At 40.5% G+C, this 12,941-nt stretch overlaps 1 protein-coding gene across 1 annotated transcript in view; it reads left to right on the forward strand.

The window, feature by feature from the left end:
* The window catches only part of rab11fip3 (RAB11 family interacting protein 3 (class II)), a 35,856-nt gene that overhangs the window by 13,624 nt on the left and 9,291 nt on the right, over window positions 1-12,941 (forward strand). Inside the window, exons 3-5 of the mRNA XM_037080673.1 lie at window positions 1,953-2,029; window positions 6,203-6,375; window positions 11,177-11,383. Of these exons, the coding sequence (XP_036936568.1) occupies window positions 1,953-2,029; window positions 6,203-6,375; window positions 11,177-11,383 (457 nt within the window). The remainder of the gene's footprint in view (window positions 1-1,952; window positions 2,030-6,202; window positions 6,376-11,176; window positions 11,384-12,941) is intronic.

Here is a 12,941-nt window from a genome sequence, read left to right on the forward strand (position 1 = left end):
CTCTGTTTACTAGATACAGGAACCGCGGTGGCTGATGGGACTCCATTTTGTTGGCCCGTCTCAGGTTACATTGCTTTTCTACAGGTGCTTTCAACAGAGGCCTGTATTGACGAATCTGAAATTGATATGTTTTGCTGCTTGTGCCTTTTTTTTATCGTTTTATTTTGACCATAGCTGTATTATGTGACCCTCAATAGACCTGCAATGTGAGTGTAAAAGTTACATAATGTGTGCTGTCACCTCACGCTTAGATTGCTGACTGTAAATATGCCAAAGTAGGGCAAGCCAGGACACAAGGTCTTAAATGTGCTGAGCTCATACTTAAGCAAACGCATTATAGGCAGAAAAATCAGTTTGTCCAATGCAGACCATCAATCTGTTAAGGACAGAGTCTCCATTATTTGATAGAATGCTTTTCTTTTCCTTATCAAGATCATATTTTAATTGTAAATGAAGTAATTAATTAAACATTTGGGTATGTTTTTTTTCTATTGTAGATAAAATCGCCCTGTTTCATGCTTAAGAATGAGGACAGCTAATTTGTTGGAAATTCAAAATTGCACAAAAACATCACAATCTAGTATTAAGTTAATACATGAAACACTTAGTGATAATGAAATCAGATTATAGAGTAAATTAGTCTCATACTGTATCAGATTCAGCAGGTAATTGTTATTTTCACAGGCCAAGCAGGCACCACAGTTTTCAATATGATGAAGATTCACATCATAGATCATCTTTATGAGTTTGGCAGACACTCAGACGGTCAATTTAATACTATTAACCAGGAAGTGAGACTGGATGTATCCAAGTTTGCTATTTCGCTATAATTGTCCAGAAAAGAATTCCTCCCACTTTAATTGCATATTGTTGTACACTTTACAATGTATCATAGAAAGGTATTTCACACCAAGGGCTTTAATGAGGTGCTGATCACTGACAGTGGACTGGAAAGTGAAACGTGGCTCCATATGCAGTTTTCTTTAATTAGATAACGTTTTGGCCCTCAGGCCGAATTCAAAATCAAGACATGCAGAAGTACAGGAACTGATGTTATGTAGGCCACACCCAAGTAACACATGTGAAAGTGATCAGGCAATCATCATCCGACACAAGGGTGGGAGCAAACAACAAAAAGCCCACTGTGACTAAAAACTGAAATAGACAGTAACATGATACAGCCGATCAAACTATCTCTACAGTGAAAAGGAAAATGTTTTACACCACATGAAAGGACTCAAACTACACAATATTTGAGGTTAAATGCCTTGGGTAGATTTTAATAGATATGAGACATACTTTTAACATCAGCTCCAAATGAACATCTAAAACATGTTTAGCCTAATACCCAGTGAATAGTTAACTTACTGAGAATTTCCAGGAGATATGCAGAAAAGGTAAAACATTAGCTTCAAATTAACATCCTTATCTAGAGCTATGCATAATAACCATAATTAATAAATGGTTAAGTTATAGTTAATTAATCTTTAAACTTTAAAGTAAAGAATTTTGTTATTTGTTAAATAAGTAATAAGTTAATTGTGCAATATGTACGAATCTTGATTTTTTTTTTTAAAAAATCAAGAAGCTGCTAACTGTGCTTGCTGTTAGCTAGTTAGTTCAGTTCGCAGTGCAGCTGGTGGAGACTATGGTGAAGTTGTTGGACTGTTGGTTTTTATATATAATCCCATGTTTTATCTAAAGTAAAAAATGAATTATCATAAAGATAGATTTTTAGTCTGTAAGTACTATCATGATACATTTCATGAAACAAAATCCATAACCTCCTGTGACACCGTCTTTCTTCATAATGGCAGTTTGTTTGCACATGGATGTTGGCACCACTATGCACACACAGACCGATCTTGTGTTTATTGAGTCTCGGCTGCTGTTTGACTTCATGAGTTTATTCTGCGCTCATTAAACCCGTCCTCTTCCTCTCATATGTGCAGGTCCGGAGCCACCGCTCTACAGTGTAACCTACAGTCCAGGGGATGGAGCTGTGGGCTGTCCAGAGGAGTACGATGAGGTGAGGCGCCACACAAGAGGCTTAGCCTCATTCTGGTTGTGTATGTGGTCCAGTTGTTGAGACTTGAGTTCCCATTGGTGCACTCACAGCAGCACAGTGTGTGGAGGTCACAGGCTGAACTCCCCGTGCCCTCTCATTCTTCCCACTGTAATTCACCGAGTGGCTTGCAGAGCTATCATTACCACTCTGTGAAAGTTCCTCAGACCCAACAGCCTGGTTTTGGCTGACACTAAATAGCATCTGGCAAGCGAGGCCTTCGAGTATTCTTTGACAAATATTGAATTAGCTGGAATGTGCGTTGAGTTTTTACATCTGTGTGAGTTGTGTTTTTACAGTTGTGGTTAGCATATCTGGAATTCCTGTCTCCTCTTCTGCACGGTACTTGTATATTTAACCATCATTGTTGCTGGCCTCACAAAATTTTCAGTGTTTCTGCCATTGTGTGCACTTTCGGCATTACAGGACTAGGACTGTTGTTTTAGCGGCTGTACATTGAACAGTATTAGCGCCCTCTCTTGATCAGGTTTAGAAATGCACACCCATGCACTATGATTAAAACTTCACCCCTTAAATCGATTTCACAGGCCTCATGAGTTGATAGTTGTGTGATAAAATCAGACATTCGTCTCAAAACTTTGGTAGAAAACATTTGTATCCATGTGAGTTTTCATTTGGAGTGGTGTATCTAGAAGGAGAGAGCCAGTGCCTGCTGTATGATATGCTCTTATTTGATTTGTTGATTCCTCCCAGGCGCCAGAGCACAATGAAGACCTTGTTTGAAGTTTGAAATGGATAGTAGAGACTTTTTCTATCTTATAATAGAAAGAGAGACCACCAAATTGAATGTGAAATTAAGACACTTAGCGTTAGAGTAGATGTTAAATGATCCGTATATTAAATTGAAGTTGTCTAAATGAATAAGTTAAGATATAGATCTTCCTTCACTGTGTTGAGTAGTTCCTAAATGATGTGTGATACTGTTCAAAGGCTTGAATTAGCTGTTGAGTTGCTTTAGGTGTTAGACTAATGACAGTATTCAAACATTCATTAGTTTAGTTCAGTTTGGTTTTAGTTTTTATTAACACAAAATAAGGATGCACATACATTCAATAAAAAAGACTGCAAATACACCGTAGGAGAGGATACAGGCCAAAAGCCCTTCCCCTATTCAAATAACTACTCAAAAATGGTATTAAAAGAAAGATGTTTCTTAACAATGAGGTTCAATATTTTTTTATCTGTCTACATTCAATTCTTGCAAGAAAGATAGAAATGTTATACACCTATTCATTTAATTTCTTAATTGTGTTCATCTAGATTTATTTAAAAAGTGTATGATTAAATATACAACATTAAGGTAAATAGAGATCCTTTTGTCATCTTTTGTGAAATGAGTGGATGTCTGAAACAAATGAAAACGTTGTGAAAAGTATCTGGAAGCTCTTAATTCATGAATTTAAACATAAACAATCATGTTTGAAAGACTTTTATCTAATCTGTTCACAACAGTGAAAATTTCCTTAATGGAAGTGCAGATTTATCTTGTCTGTTGAAAGACAATTCCCGAACACCGCCTTTGAATAACAAGTAGTTTGATGAGATGTAGCAGTAGCTCATATGGTGAAAGAAAAGCGTAATCATACACAAAAACAAAGGTTAGTCCATAATGGAGGCTCGATATTGTTCAGTATAACTATAAAAATCAACTATTTATCTTAACAATTTATTGTCTAAATGACATCAATGCGCTGAAACATTAAACTCGGTCAAGAATCTTTTTCTGCATTAAATTCTGTAAAAGAAGTTTTCATATCGGGCAACATACACACCAATGCTGATATATTTACGATTGTCTTATATCATAGTGTCCCAAACTTTTTCCCCGGTAGAGGGCCAAAACTAAAACCTAATGGTGGACCACGGGCTAAAAACAAACACCTATTGTATTAAAATCCAAAATAGTACTATACAAAAGCAAGTGAAACATGTGAGAAAACAAATTCTGGTGGTCCATTTTGTGTCTAAGGCTGATCTAAACTGTTTTAGAAATATGGGAAGAAATGTTTTGCCAAAATAACATTAAACATTTTGTTCACTTGATTCTCAGGGTTTGAATGGTCACTAACAAAAACAGGAGAGTGAATGTGCATCTGAAGTAACAACGTTTGCGGTGCTGTGATTTATGAAGTCTCTTTGCCGTTTACTGGAACCCGTAAGCTGAATTTTGGGGAAGTTCGTATTTACGTTTGAAGTAGATGCCACACCTGTGTCCGCGGCCTTGTTTTTCCCCCTCGGCTCTCTGGCAGAAAAGGGTTCCTCGCTCTCAATGGCTGTGCTGTTCTGCCCCTGTTTGCTTTCAAAACAGGCTAGGTGAGGCTGTTCAGCCGAGACCTGGCACAAGAGAAAAGCAACGCCCCGTCCACCCCATTTTTTCCTTTTTAATAAATATTTTCTGCCGTTGCTAACTTTCACATTTCCGTCTCACAGTCTGCGTGTCATAATCAGCTGTTCTGTTGTAGTTTAGTGATTAAACAGCCACTCTGCCGTCCAGGTTAAACACATGTTCTGTTGGCACACAGTCAGGCGGTTATGGCAGGTTGCTGTGATGAATGGCCCTCATTCCCTGTACAGTGTGTAAGCTGTAGAACATGGTTTAATGATTTATACTGTCACTTTGGGCCAGGAAGTGAAGCTCCCAGGAGTCAGGAAAGATTAAACAGTTATTCTGTTGATCGTGTGGCATTTTAACTCAGGCCTGCTTGATTAAGCATTACAGCTGACTTCTGCTACTCTGTGGACTTTGACTCTGTCTCCTCCCCTCTGACCACCCAGTGGAGCTGAACGAGGCGTTACAGTGGTGTCACAGTGTTTTCTTTTTTTTTCCCCCCAAACACTCTCCCTGAGAGTGAAGGTGAGGGAGCATTAGTAGCAGTTATAGGAGGCTCTTATGGCAGGCCAGCTTTCCTGTCAGTGAGCCCAGGCGGAGAGAATGGTTCTGGGCATGGTGGATAGCCCACTGGGCCCTGCTTCACCTGACGCTTCATTTCTAATGGTACGTTAATGCTTTCCAACATGACTCACCTGTCCAGCCTTTGTTATTGCTCTGATACCTGGTAATGTGTCTCTAGTAGCTGATGGCCTCAGATGTGTTTTTTGGGCTGTATCTGTCTATGGGCTATGTATTGAGCATTTGGGATTTGTTGCTTAGAAAGCCTAAATTTGTCTCACTTTGTCAATCTTGTTGCTTAGAGGTGTTGGAGCAGCAGGTTTGGCTTGGAACAGCCATCTGAGTCACAGCAGACTGTCTCTGAAGCCTGTTTATGCTTTATGATTTGTTTGGTCGTCGGTGTACCTGCTGGCTAGACTGCAGGTTTCAAAATAAAAGAACTTTAAATGGCTGTTTTTAACCCCTACTGTTTGATCTACCCATAGTAATGTTGTCCACCTTTTGCTTCATATTTAATGGAAAATATCTTTATTTGAACTGATCTGCAGTACTGCTGCAATGGATCCAGTCATGTCATTATTACAGTAAGAAAACCCACAACTTACAGAGCTCTCAGCTTATGTTACAGAGATTTTATTATGTTGTTGGTCTTTGGTGTTTTTGATATACATGTATATAGACACCTGTCTTTCCCACATACTTGTGTTCAAAATAGTTCTAACAGGTGTTATAGATTTATCTGTAAATATTGATAATGTATATTGGAAATATACTATCAGCAGGATTATTATTAGTACCAGCTTCGATTTCTCGCTCTCCTCACCACTGCAGAGCCCACATCACCTCCTCCAAGAGTTGGTTAACTTGAATGTGGTTGTGACTTACTCACCATACGTAATTCTTGTAACATTTTGTTTTCTATATTAAATCAAAAATGTTATGCTAGTTTAGTTTCAGTTACCTCGTATGTGTACATGTACACACCAGCCAATAAAGCTGATTTTGATTCCGATCCACTCAAGTTTGTATATGTTTAGTTCCATTCACAGTCATGCCCTGTTGTTGCTGTTGTTACCTTCAATATTCAGATCAGTTTGCTCAAGACTGTGTTGTCGTGCTATTCATCTTGAAACCTTTCTTTTACAAAACAAAAGAAAGGTCAGATCAGTGTGAATTTGTATGTGCTCTAATGTGTTCATTCTTTTTTTCTGTTTCTGTTGCTGTAGCAAAATGAGGTGACGGACAGTGCATACCTGGGCTCTGAGAGCACTTACAGTGAGTGTGAGACCTTCACCGATGAGGACACGGGGGCCCTCGTACCCCCTGAGATGCACGAGGACGTGGAGACGGACAGTGGCATCGAGGCCACACTGCACGACCCTGAAGATGCCGGAAATAGGTTGGTGAAAAATTTCACCTTCAACTATATACACAATGTCAACGTTGGCCGATAAGCTTGTGTTTCCTGGATATGAATAAGTCCTTAGCTTTGTGTTTGACGCTGAGAAGGCTACTGGTGACCCCGAATAACTTCTGTAATACATCATCAGTTGTAATCCATGAGAACTAGATTAACATTATAATACTGTTTGTAATCGCTGCTGGCCGCAGAATTTACCGTAAAATGTGTCTCAGATTTCCAGCAAAGGGTTAGCCCTGCTCTGACCTTTCACACAGATCCCATGGTTTTCAAGTCTTTCATGCCCATCGCAGGATCACTTGAGCTCTATTTGGGTCAGCAGACAGGCAGTAGTAAGCCACCATTTCATTGACCTAACGCCTCAAATACCCCCACATAGACCATTGGTAAGAAAGTCATTTGAACATATGGCATCTTAGTAGACTTCTGTCTTCTTTTTTGTCCTTAATTGTCAATTAAAGGGCTCCTCGTGTGCTCGTACACCATGTATCGTCACAGGCAGTTTGAGGCAGCACTTTCCGTAGTCAGTGGGGAGATGACTGTTGGTGTTTTCAGTACGGCTGCACAGGAAGGCTCCTTCAGAGATAACTTGAAATGTGCACAGTGTGAGCTGCAGAGACCTTGAGCGCATAAAGCCCTTCCAGAAATTCTTTAACCGAGTCGGAGCGTCTGAGTTGATCATCCTTTTTATCGGCTGCAAAGGGTCTGCTCATCTTCTCTCACTTCTCAGTTTATGGGGTAAACTGTCGCTGAACACAGTAGGTGAAATATTTTTAGTGTTTTCTCCCCTGCAGCCCGATGCGTTTTTCAGGAACCACTTGATATCTATTCATAGTTGTATCACAGCGGTTTTCTGTTTGTGGCCCGCGGTTGCTTGGGACTGGAGTTTAAAGCTTTTATTTTTTTCTTAAAATGTGTAGTGGAGGCTTATACAACCAATCACAATGTTTGTTTACAATAACGTGCTGGTGGAAAACTCCTGTGTCACATGGCTGAGCTACATACAATTTAGTTTGTTGTTGTAAATGATGTCATTTACAATGCATGCTTGATACTTTCACCTAATAACAGCACTTCCACTAACAATGGAGATGGTGGAGACCCAATTTAACTGTTTGACGAAAAAAAGAAAATAGTAGAGTTTTCCCAAAAGTCGCAGTCAGTCTGATGGGTTGTGCGACAATGCTATTGGGTAGATTCAGTTTGTCATATTTCATGCATGGTGTTGCTTTGCTAGTGACTTTGATATCAGTGATATGCATGAACCTTACAGTTACGATTGACAATGACATTGTGAATAAACTAGACAGCTTCTTGTTTTTCCAGCAATGATTACTCAGTAGTCATTACCTCATTATTACAGTAATATCTGTCAGACCACATGCAATCTTTGAACTTGGTCTTCATTTTGATCTAGACTACACACAAAGTTTCATGAATTTATCAATACAGATGGTGGGCCAGGGATGTCCAGCATAGTATGAGTTCAGGCATCCCCCTAATTTTGCCAACCCCAATCTTCAAACTCGATTTGGATCTGAACGACACAATTGTGAAGTTTCCCAACTTGCATCTTTCATGGTTGTGATGCTATCGCACCGACAAAAATCTGTCAACAGCCTGCTGCCGAAGTTCTCAAAAGTACTTGCTGTGGTCGTTTCCGTTACAAAGTCTGTCTCCAGGACCACATTTTGCCATAATGACACATGCACAGTGACTCAAAATGTGAAAACATTACCAGCCATTGCTAGCGGCTGGTAACGAGCTTGCTTTCACACGTCCGCAGGTGACTAGTGTTGTTAAAGTGACGTGACTCAACCTATATAATTAGCTTGGTGCAGCGTAAGGTGTCAAGTTATCCCAGCCCCCCTCAACACCAGCACTGCCCACTCAATGTAGCCGAAATAATGGAGGTTGTCCTCTTGACAGACAGCTACCGCATTCCAGATCTCTTTCAAGTGGGCCGGTGTGGTAAACTAAGAGCCTATGTCACATGAGTCATCTTTATTTACTGGAACATGAGGATTTAAATTTTCACTGACTTAAGATGGTGTAAAGATCTGTAAATGATGACATGATTATAGATTATAGTTTTACTGTGACTAAGTGTGAAAAGGGTAAAGAGAAAAGCAAGAAAGAAGTCTGTTGAAAATGGGTTTGTCTATATCAGACAGAGTTGGTATTATGGCTTTGTTATAGAGAATGTATTGCTTTAGTCTTGTCTCTTTGGTAAAAGACTGGGATTCATTCCAACTGATGTATCAGTGTTGATAAGAACAGTAGTGAGTCATTTAGACCAGAAAGATGGTAACAAAGTGTCTCCATGCTGATCAGACAAAGAGGATGAGATTTTTTAATTACTAATCGTGAACGCTGATTAGAATTTGATCCATTCTCTCTCTTATTATCAAGGGCAGGTAGCTGCTGCAGATGAGGTCGTCTGTGCATGAATGTTCGTGTTGATGGAGTATTTAGGGGCAAACATGAGGGAGGAAGCGCAGAGAGCTGAGGCCTCATCTGCTGACTCTGTGACCCGTCTGTCCGGCTTGATGACAGATCCGAGTGGTCTGCCTGACGTGGATGTGTTTGGACTTCCCATTCCATGATTGAGCCTTGAATTCCAGGAAGTGTTGAGTTGGCTCTTTTTTTGTTGTTGTTTTTCCCGTTTTTCTCTCTGAATCCCCTCCACTCATTCAGTTAAGTCCACCGCTGACGGGAACCTTATACTCACACTCTACGACTCGATGACCTTCATATTCTCTCACTTCAGCAGCCGGTTGACCAAAAGTTTGGAACATTTTCTTGCTAACTTGCCAGAATGAAGCACTCTTGGTTTATCAGTGACATAAGCACGTTAGAGTCTATTTCTCTCAAACCCTGAGAATGGAGATGAGTATTTATATGTGAAAGGGGTTTTCCGAGTCAAAAACAATTAGCTACTTACACTGATTTACCGCTGGTAAGATGAGATTTTGCAATGCAGCCTGGTTAGCCCAGCTACCTCTAGCCATATTCACGGAAGGAGTATATGCACTGGGCTGAGGATTAAGAATCTAACAGGATTAGCCTCCCCCATCCTCCGCTGTCCTACCCGTGTCCCCACGCACATTTGGCCCTTGGACGGTCAGCAGGACTGTCTGTTGGCCGTTGCTTAGCCTCAAATCAGATTAACCCACTCGCAGTCAGCCCTCGCTGGCTTTGTACAGCCTCAAATCTTGCGGGGTGGCACAGACGATGTGACACAGTAGATTGACAGCTCATTAGGACCACAGACCACTTGGTTGTTCTCCGGACTGTAGAGTTGTGGGGGTTTTTTTTGTTTCAAATTGGCGTAACCTGTGAAACTTCAGGATTCCACTCTGGTTGTCCGGGGTTTTGACTCCAGTTGCTCCACGGCTTACGCGCCAGGGCAGTGGAGGACGTTCAAAGATGCGTTCTCTCTCGTCGCCGTCCCTCTGTGCGAGGGACCTCAATGTGGGGCCAAGTAGTAAGAGCCTGGGTAAAGGGTAAGTGACTTCAGAACTGGTTGTGTTAGTATTCAGTGTCATTGAGAGGGCATTGTTTGCTTGGGTTGAAAGATACTGAAGAGTGTTCACAGTTTCTGTGTGAAAGATTTCAGGTTCTCTCACTGTAAATTAAGTCGATATTTTAGCTTTGAAGTGGAAAATTGTCAAGCAAAATCAAACGGTGTGCCGAGAAAGCAACCTTTTCTGCTGATTTGGATATCCTGATCCTGTGTGTGTGTAAGACTTCTAACGTTTCCTGTTGGACAACAGGAAAGGCCGGTTTTCCTGTTAAGCGAAGATCAAATGGAACATTCGCTGAAACTCTTGTTACTCTTGTCACATTCACAGCAAACACTTGCAGACCCCCCCAGAAGGTTTTTTTTTTCTTCATCAGATAATCAGCCAGAGCCCTTTCTGTTCAGGACATCCCTGTAGCTTGACCCACACCCAACTGCATGAAGGTTCCTCTCACATGTCTCATGTGCTCCCAGCGTGGTTTCGCATTAACAACAAGGCGAGACATTTTGTTTCAGCCAAAGCAGCCTTTGGGATTAATGTGAATTAACAGATTACCTTTGAAGAGGAGTCGAACCTGTCCAGATTGCCGCTCTTTACTTGCTGGGGGAAGATTAATTGTACTTGTTTGGGATTTACAGTAGTCATGTCCAGGCTTCTGGGTCCAACACAACAACCATTAGCCAGGCTTTTTTAGAACTCGTTGCCCAGATACTGTTGGTCAGGCATGTCTGTTTTCTTTGAATGGATTCAAAAGATTGGCTGTGTTTGGTTTGGTAGAAATCGTTGCTTCTGAACTGGCTTTTCATACCCAATCAGACCTCCATTTTTGTCCTAACACTGTGTGAAATGAAAATAGAAACAGAATGCTTTCAGAATCAAACAAACTGTTTACCAAGGTTCCCCGAGCTCATGTAATAGTATTCTCTGATTATGATTTTGTTGCCCCTATGCAAAACTAGCTACTGACGTGAAATTCGGAATAAGCTTATATTTACAAAGGTTCACTTTGTGAGGTAAAAGATTAAATACTGTGTCGTTGTTCCATTTTCAATTGAATATATCACAGAAAGGATTAGCAAATTTTCACATTATGTTTTATTTTACTGTCTCAACTTTAAGGATCGGGGTTGTCCCATAACTTGACACCTTTTCCTTTTATTGTAGCTCAGATGTACATTTAAGTATGCTGTTGTTGCCGTAAACACAAGTGAGCTCAGACACATAAACACAGCAATCTGTTCTTGTGTGATCCGCAGGTTTTCCCTGAACTCCGAGCTCCACAACCACCAGCCCACCTTGGTGACCGTCATCGGCGGAGAGGAGGAGCACTTTGAGGACTTCGGAGAAAGTAACACCTCCGAGTTGCTGCTGGAGAGCAGCGTGGAGGGGTCCGAGGACCAGGGCGACTCCAGTCTGGTGAAGTCTCCTGAGCAGGTCAATGGCTCCTCACTGCTCTCTCCCAGGTATGAGCTCATCACACGTTTAAACTTTTTTTTACTTGTTGAACTCTAATTTGGAATGAAGACAAAGTCAGTTTGAAATGAGACGTGAATATTAAACCTTCCTGGTGCCACTGTTACATTCTCGGTTTTAAATGCCTCTATTTACGATCTGCAGAGAAAATGTTTCTCTTTCAACAAAGACGGCTAGGTCAGACGCTGATAAGAGCTTTCCGGAGACGTCCTTCGTCCTTCCAAGCCTTATCTGCCTCCCTTTTCTGCTGAAGAGCGAGATAAATGAAGTGTATACAAAGTTCATTCCATTAGTCTGACTCTCACTGCTGCTTTGTCATTAGAAATGTGTATCGTGGGCTAAATTATCTTCTAAATCTGTGCCTCCTTTCTCATTCAGTCAGAGTGAAGGTTTTACGCTCACACTGGTTAAGTCTCAAAGATGGCGTCTGTTGCCGATCATTCTGGGACAAACAGGTGGATGATTTGTTGCTTTGAGTTGAGACATCTTAAGGAGTATCTAACAAGATTTGCCTCAGGGCTGCAGGAGTTGAGATACAAATTGTCCTTGGCTATATTGTGGTGTTTGTCAGACACCTTACTCTGCTAAATTTATACACATTAACAAGCTCCTATTTATGGCATCATTCATTGTATTGAAGCCTCTTTTGTAGCCTTTTCCCAGTCATACTTTCTCATCCCTCCTCCTCTGTTTTTGTCGGAAACCCAAAGCCGGATAATGCGTAATTCCCACTTGGGTTGTATTTCTGCGATTTGCCTTGCCAGGAATCTCTTAACAACTAACTACTTAGTTTTGGAAGCCCATTGACAATACAGAAATAAGCTGGTCAAAATGGATTGGCATCAATAGGAATAGAAGTACTACTTAGCTATTTGTGAATTATGGGAATCTTTTTTTTTTTTTAATCATTTAGAGGGCACTGTGTGGTTTTGGAGGTTAAATTCCCATTCAGAATTTTAAGATTTATAATACTAATGAAATACTAATGAGATCTTTACCATAACTGAATAAACAAGCTTTTCTCAGGGAAAATACAGTCCCCAGAACACTGTTCGGAGCCTATATAAACAAAGTAAAAGAGTTTGACATTTTTTTTGTCTTTTAAGGTCAGTTTGTTTATTTGGTTTGTTAAGTCACTGAAACGAAGACAGTTTATTAGACTAAAAATTAGTCAAGGATTGTCTTTCTCATCTGATTAAAGTATCTTCCCCAAAACTAAATAGCACACCTTCAAAGTTTCTTAAATGAATTGTAACAGTGTGGTAAAAGCATACATTAAATGGAAAAGATATATACAGTCGGAAAAAACACATGCAGGTTAATTACAACATGTGAACCACAATTGAGAAAGAAATCAGTAGATTTTATGCAAAAGCTTTCATGGTGTACGAATTGTAAGGAAATCTGCAGGTGGTTGACTAAATAAAATCATACACACACAAAAAAGAAAAACTAACTGCATCCCACAAACTTCACCCACTCAGCGAGGATGCGTCACCATGTTTTTGAGCCAATCATACTTGTTGCTGGCGCATGTAGCGGTGCCGC

This window comes from Acanthopagrus latus, chromosome 20, assembly GCF_904848185.1.
Source record: "Acanthopagrus latus isolate v.2019 chromosome 20, fAcaLat1.1, whole genome shotgun sequence".
Classification (NCBI taxonomy): Eukaryota; Metazoa; Chordata; class Actinopteri; order Spariformes; family Sparidae; genus Acanthopagrus; species Acanthopagrus latus.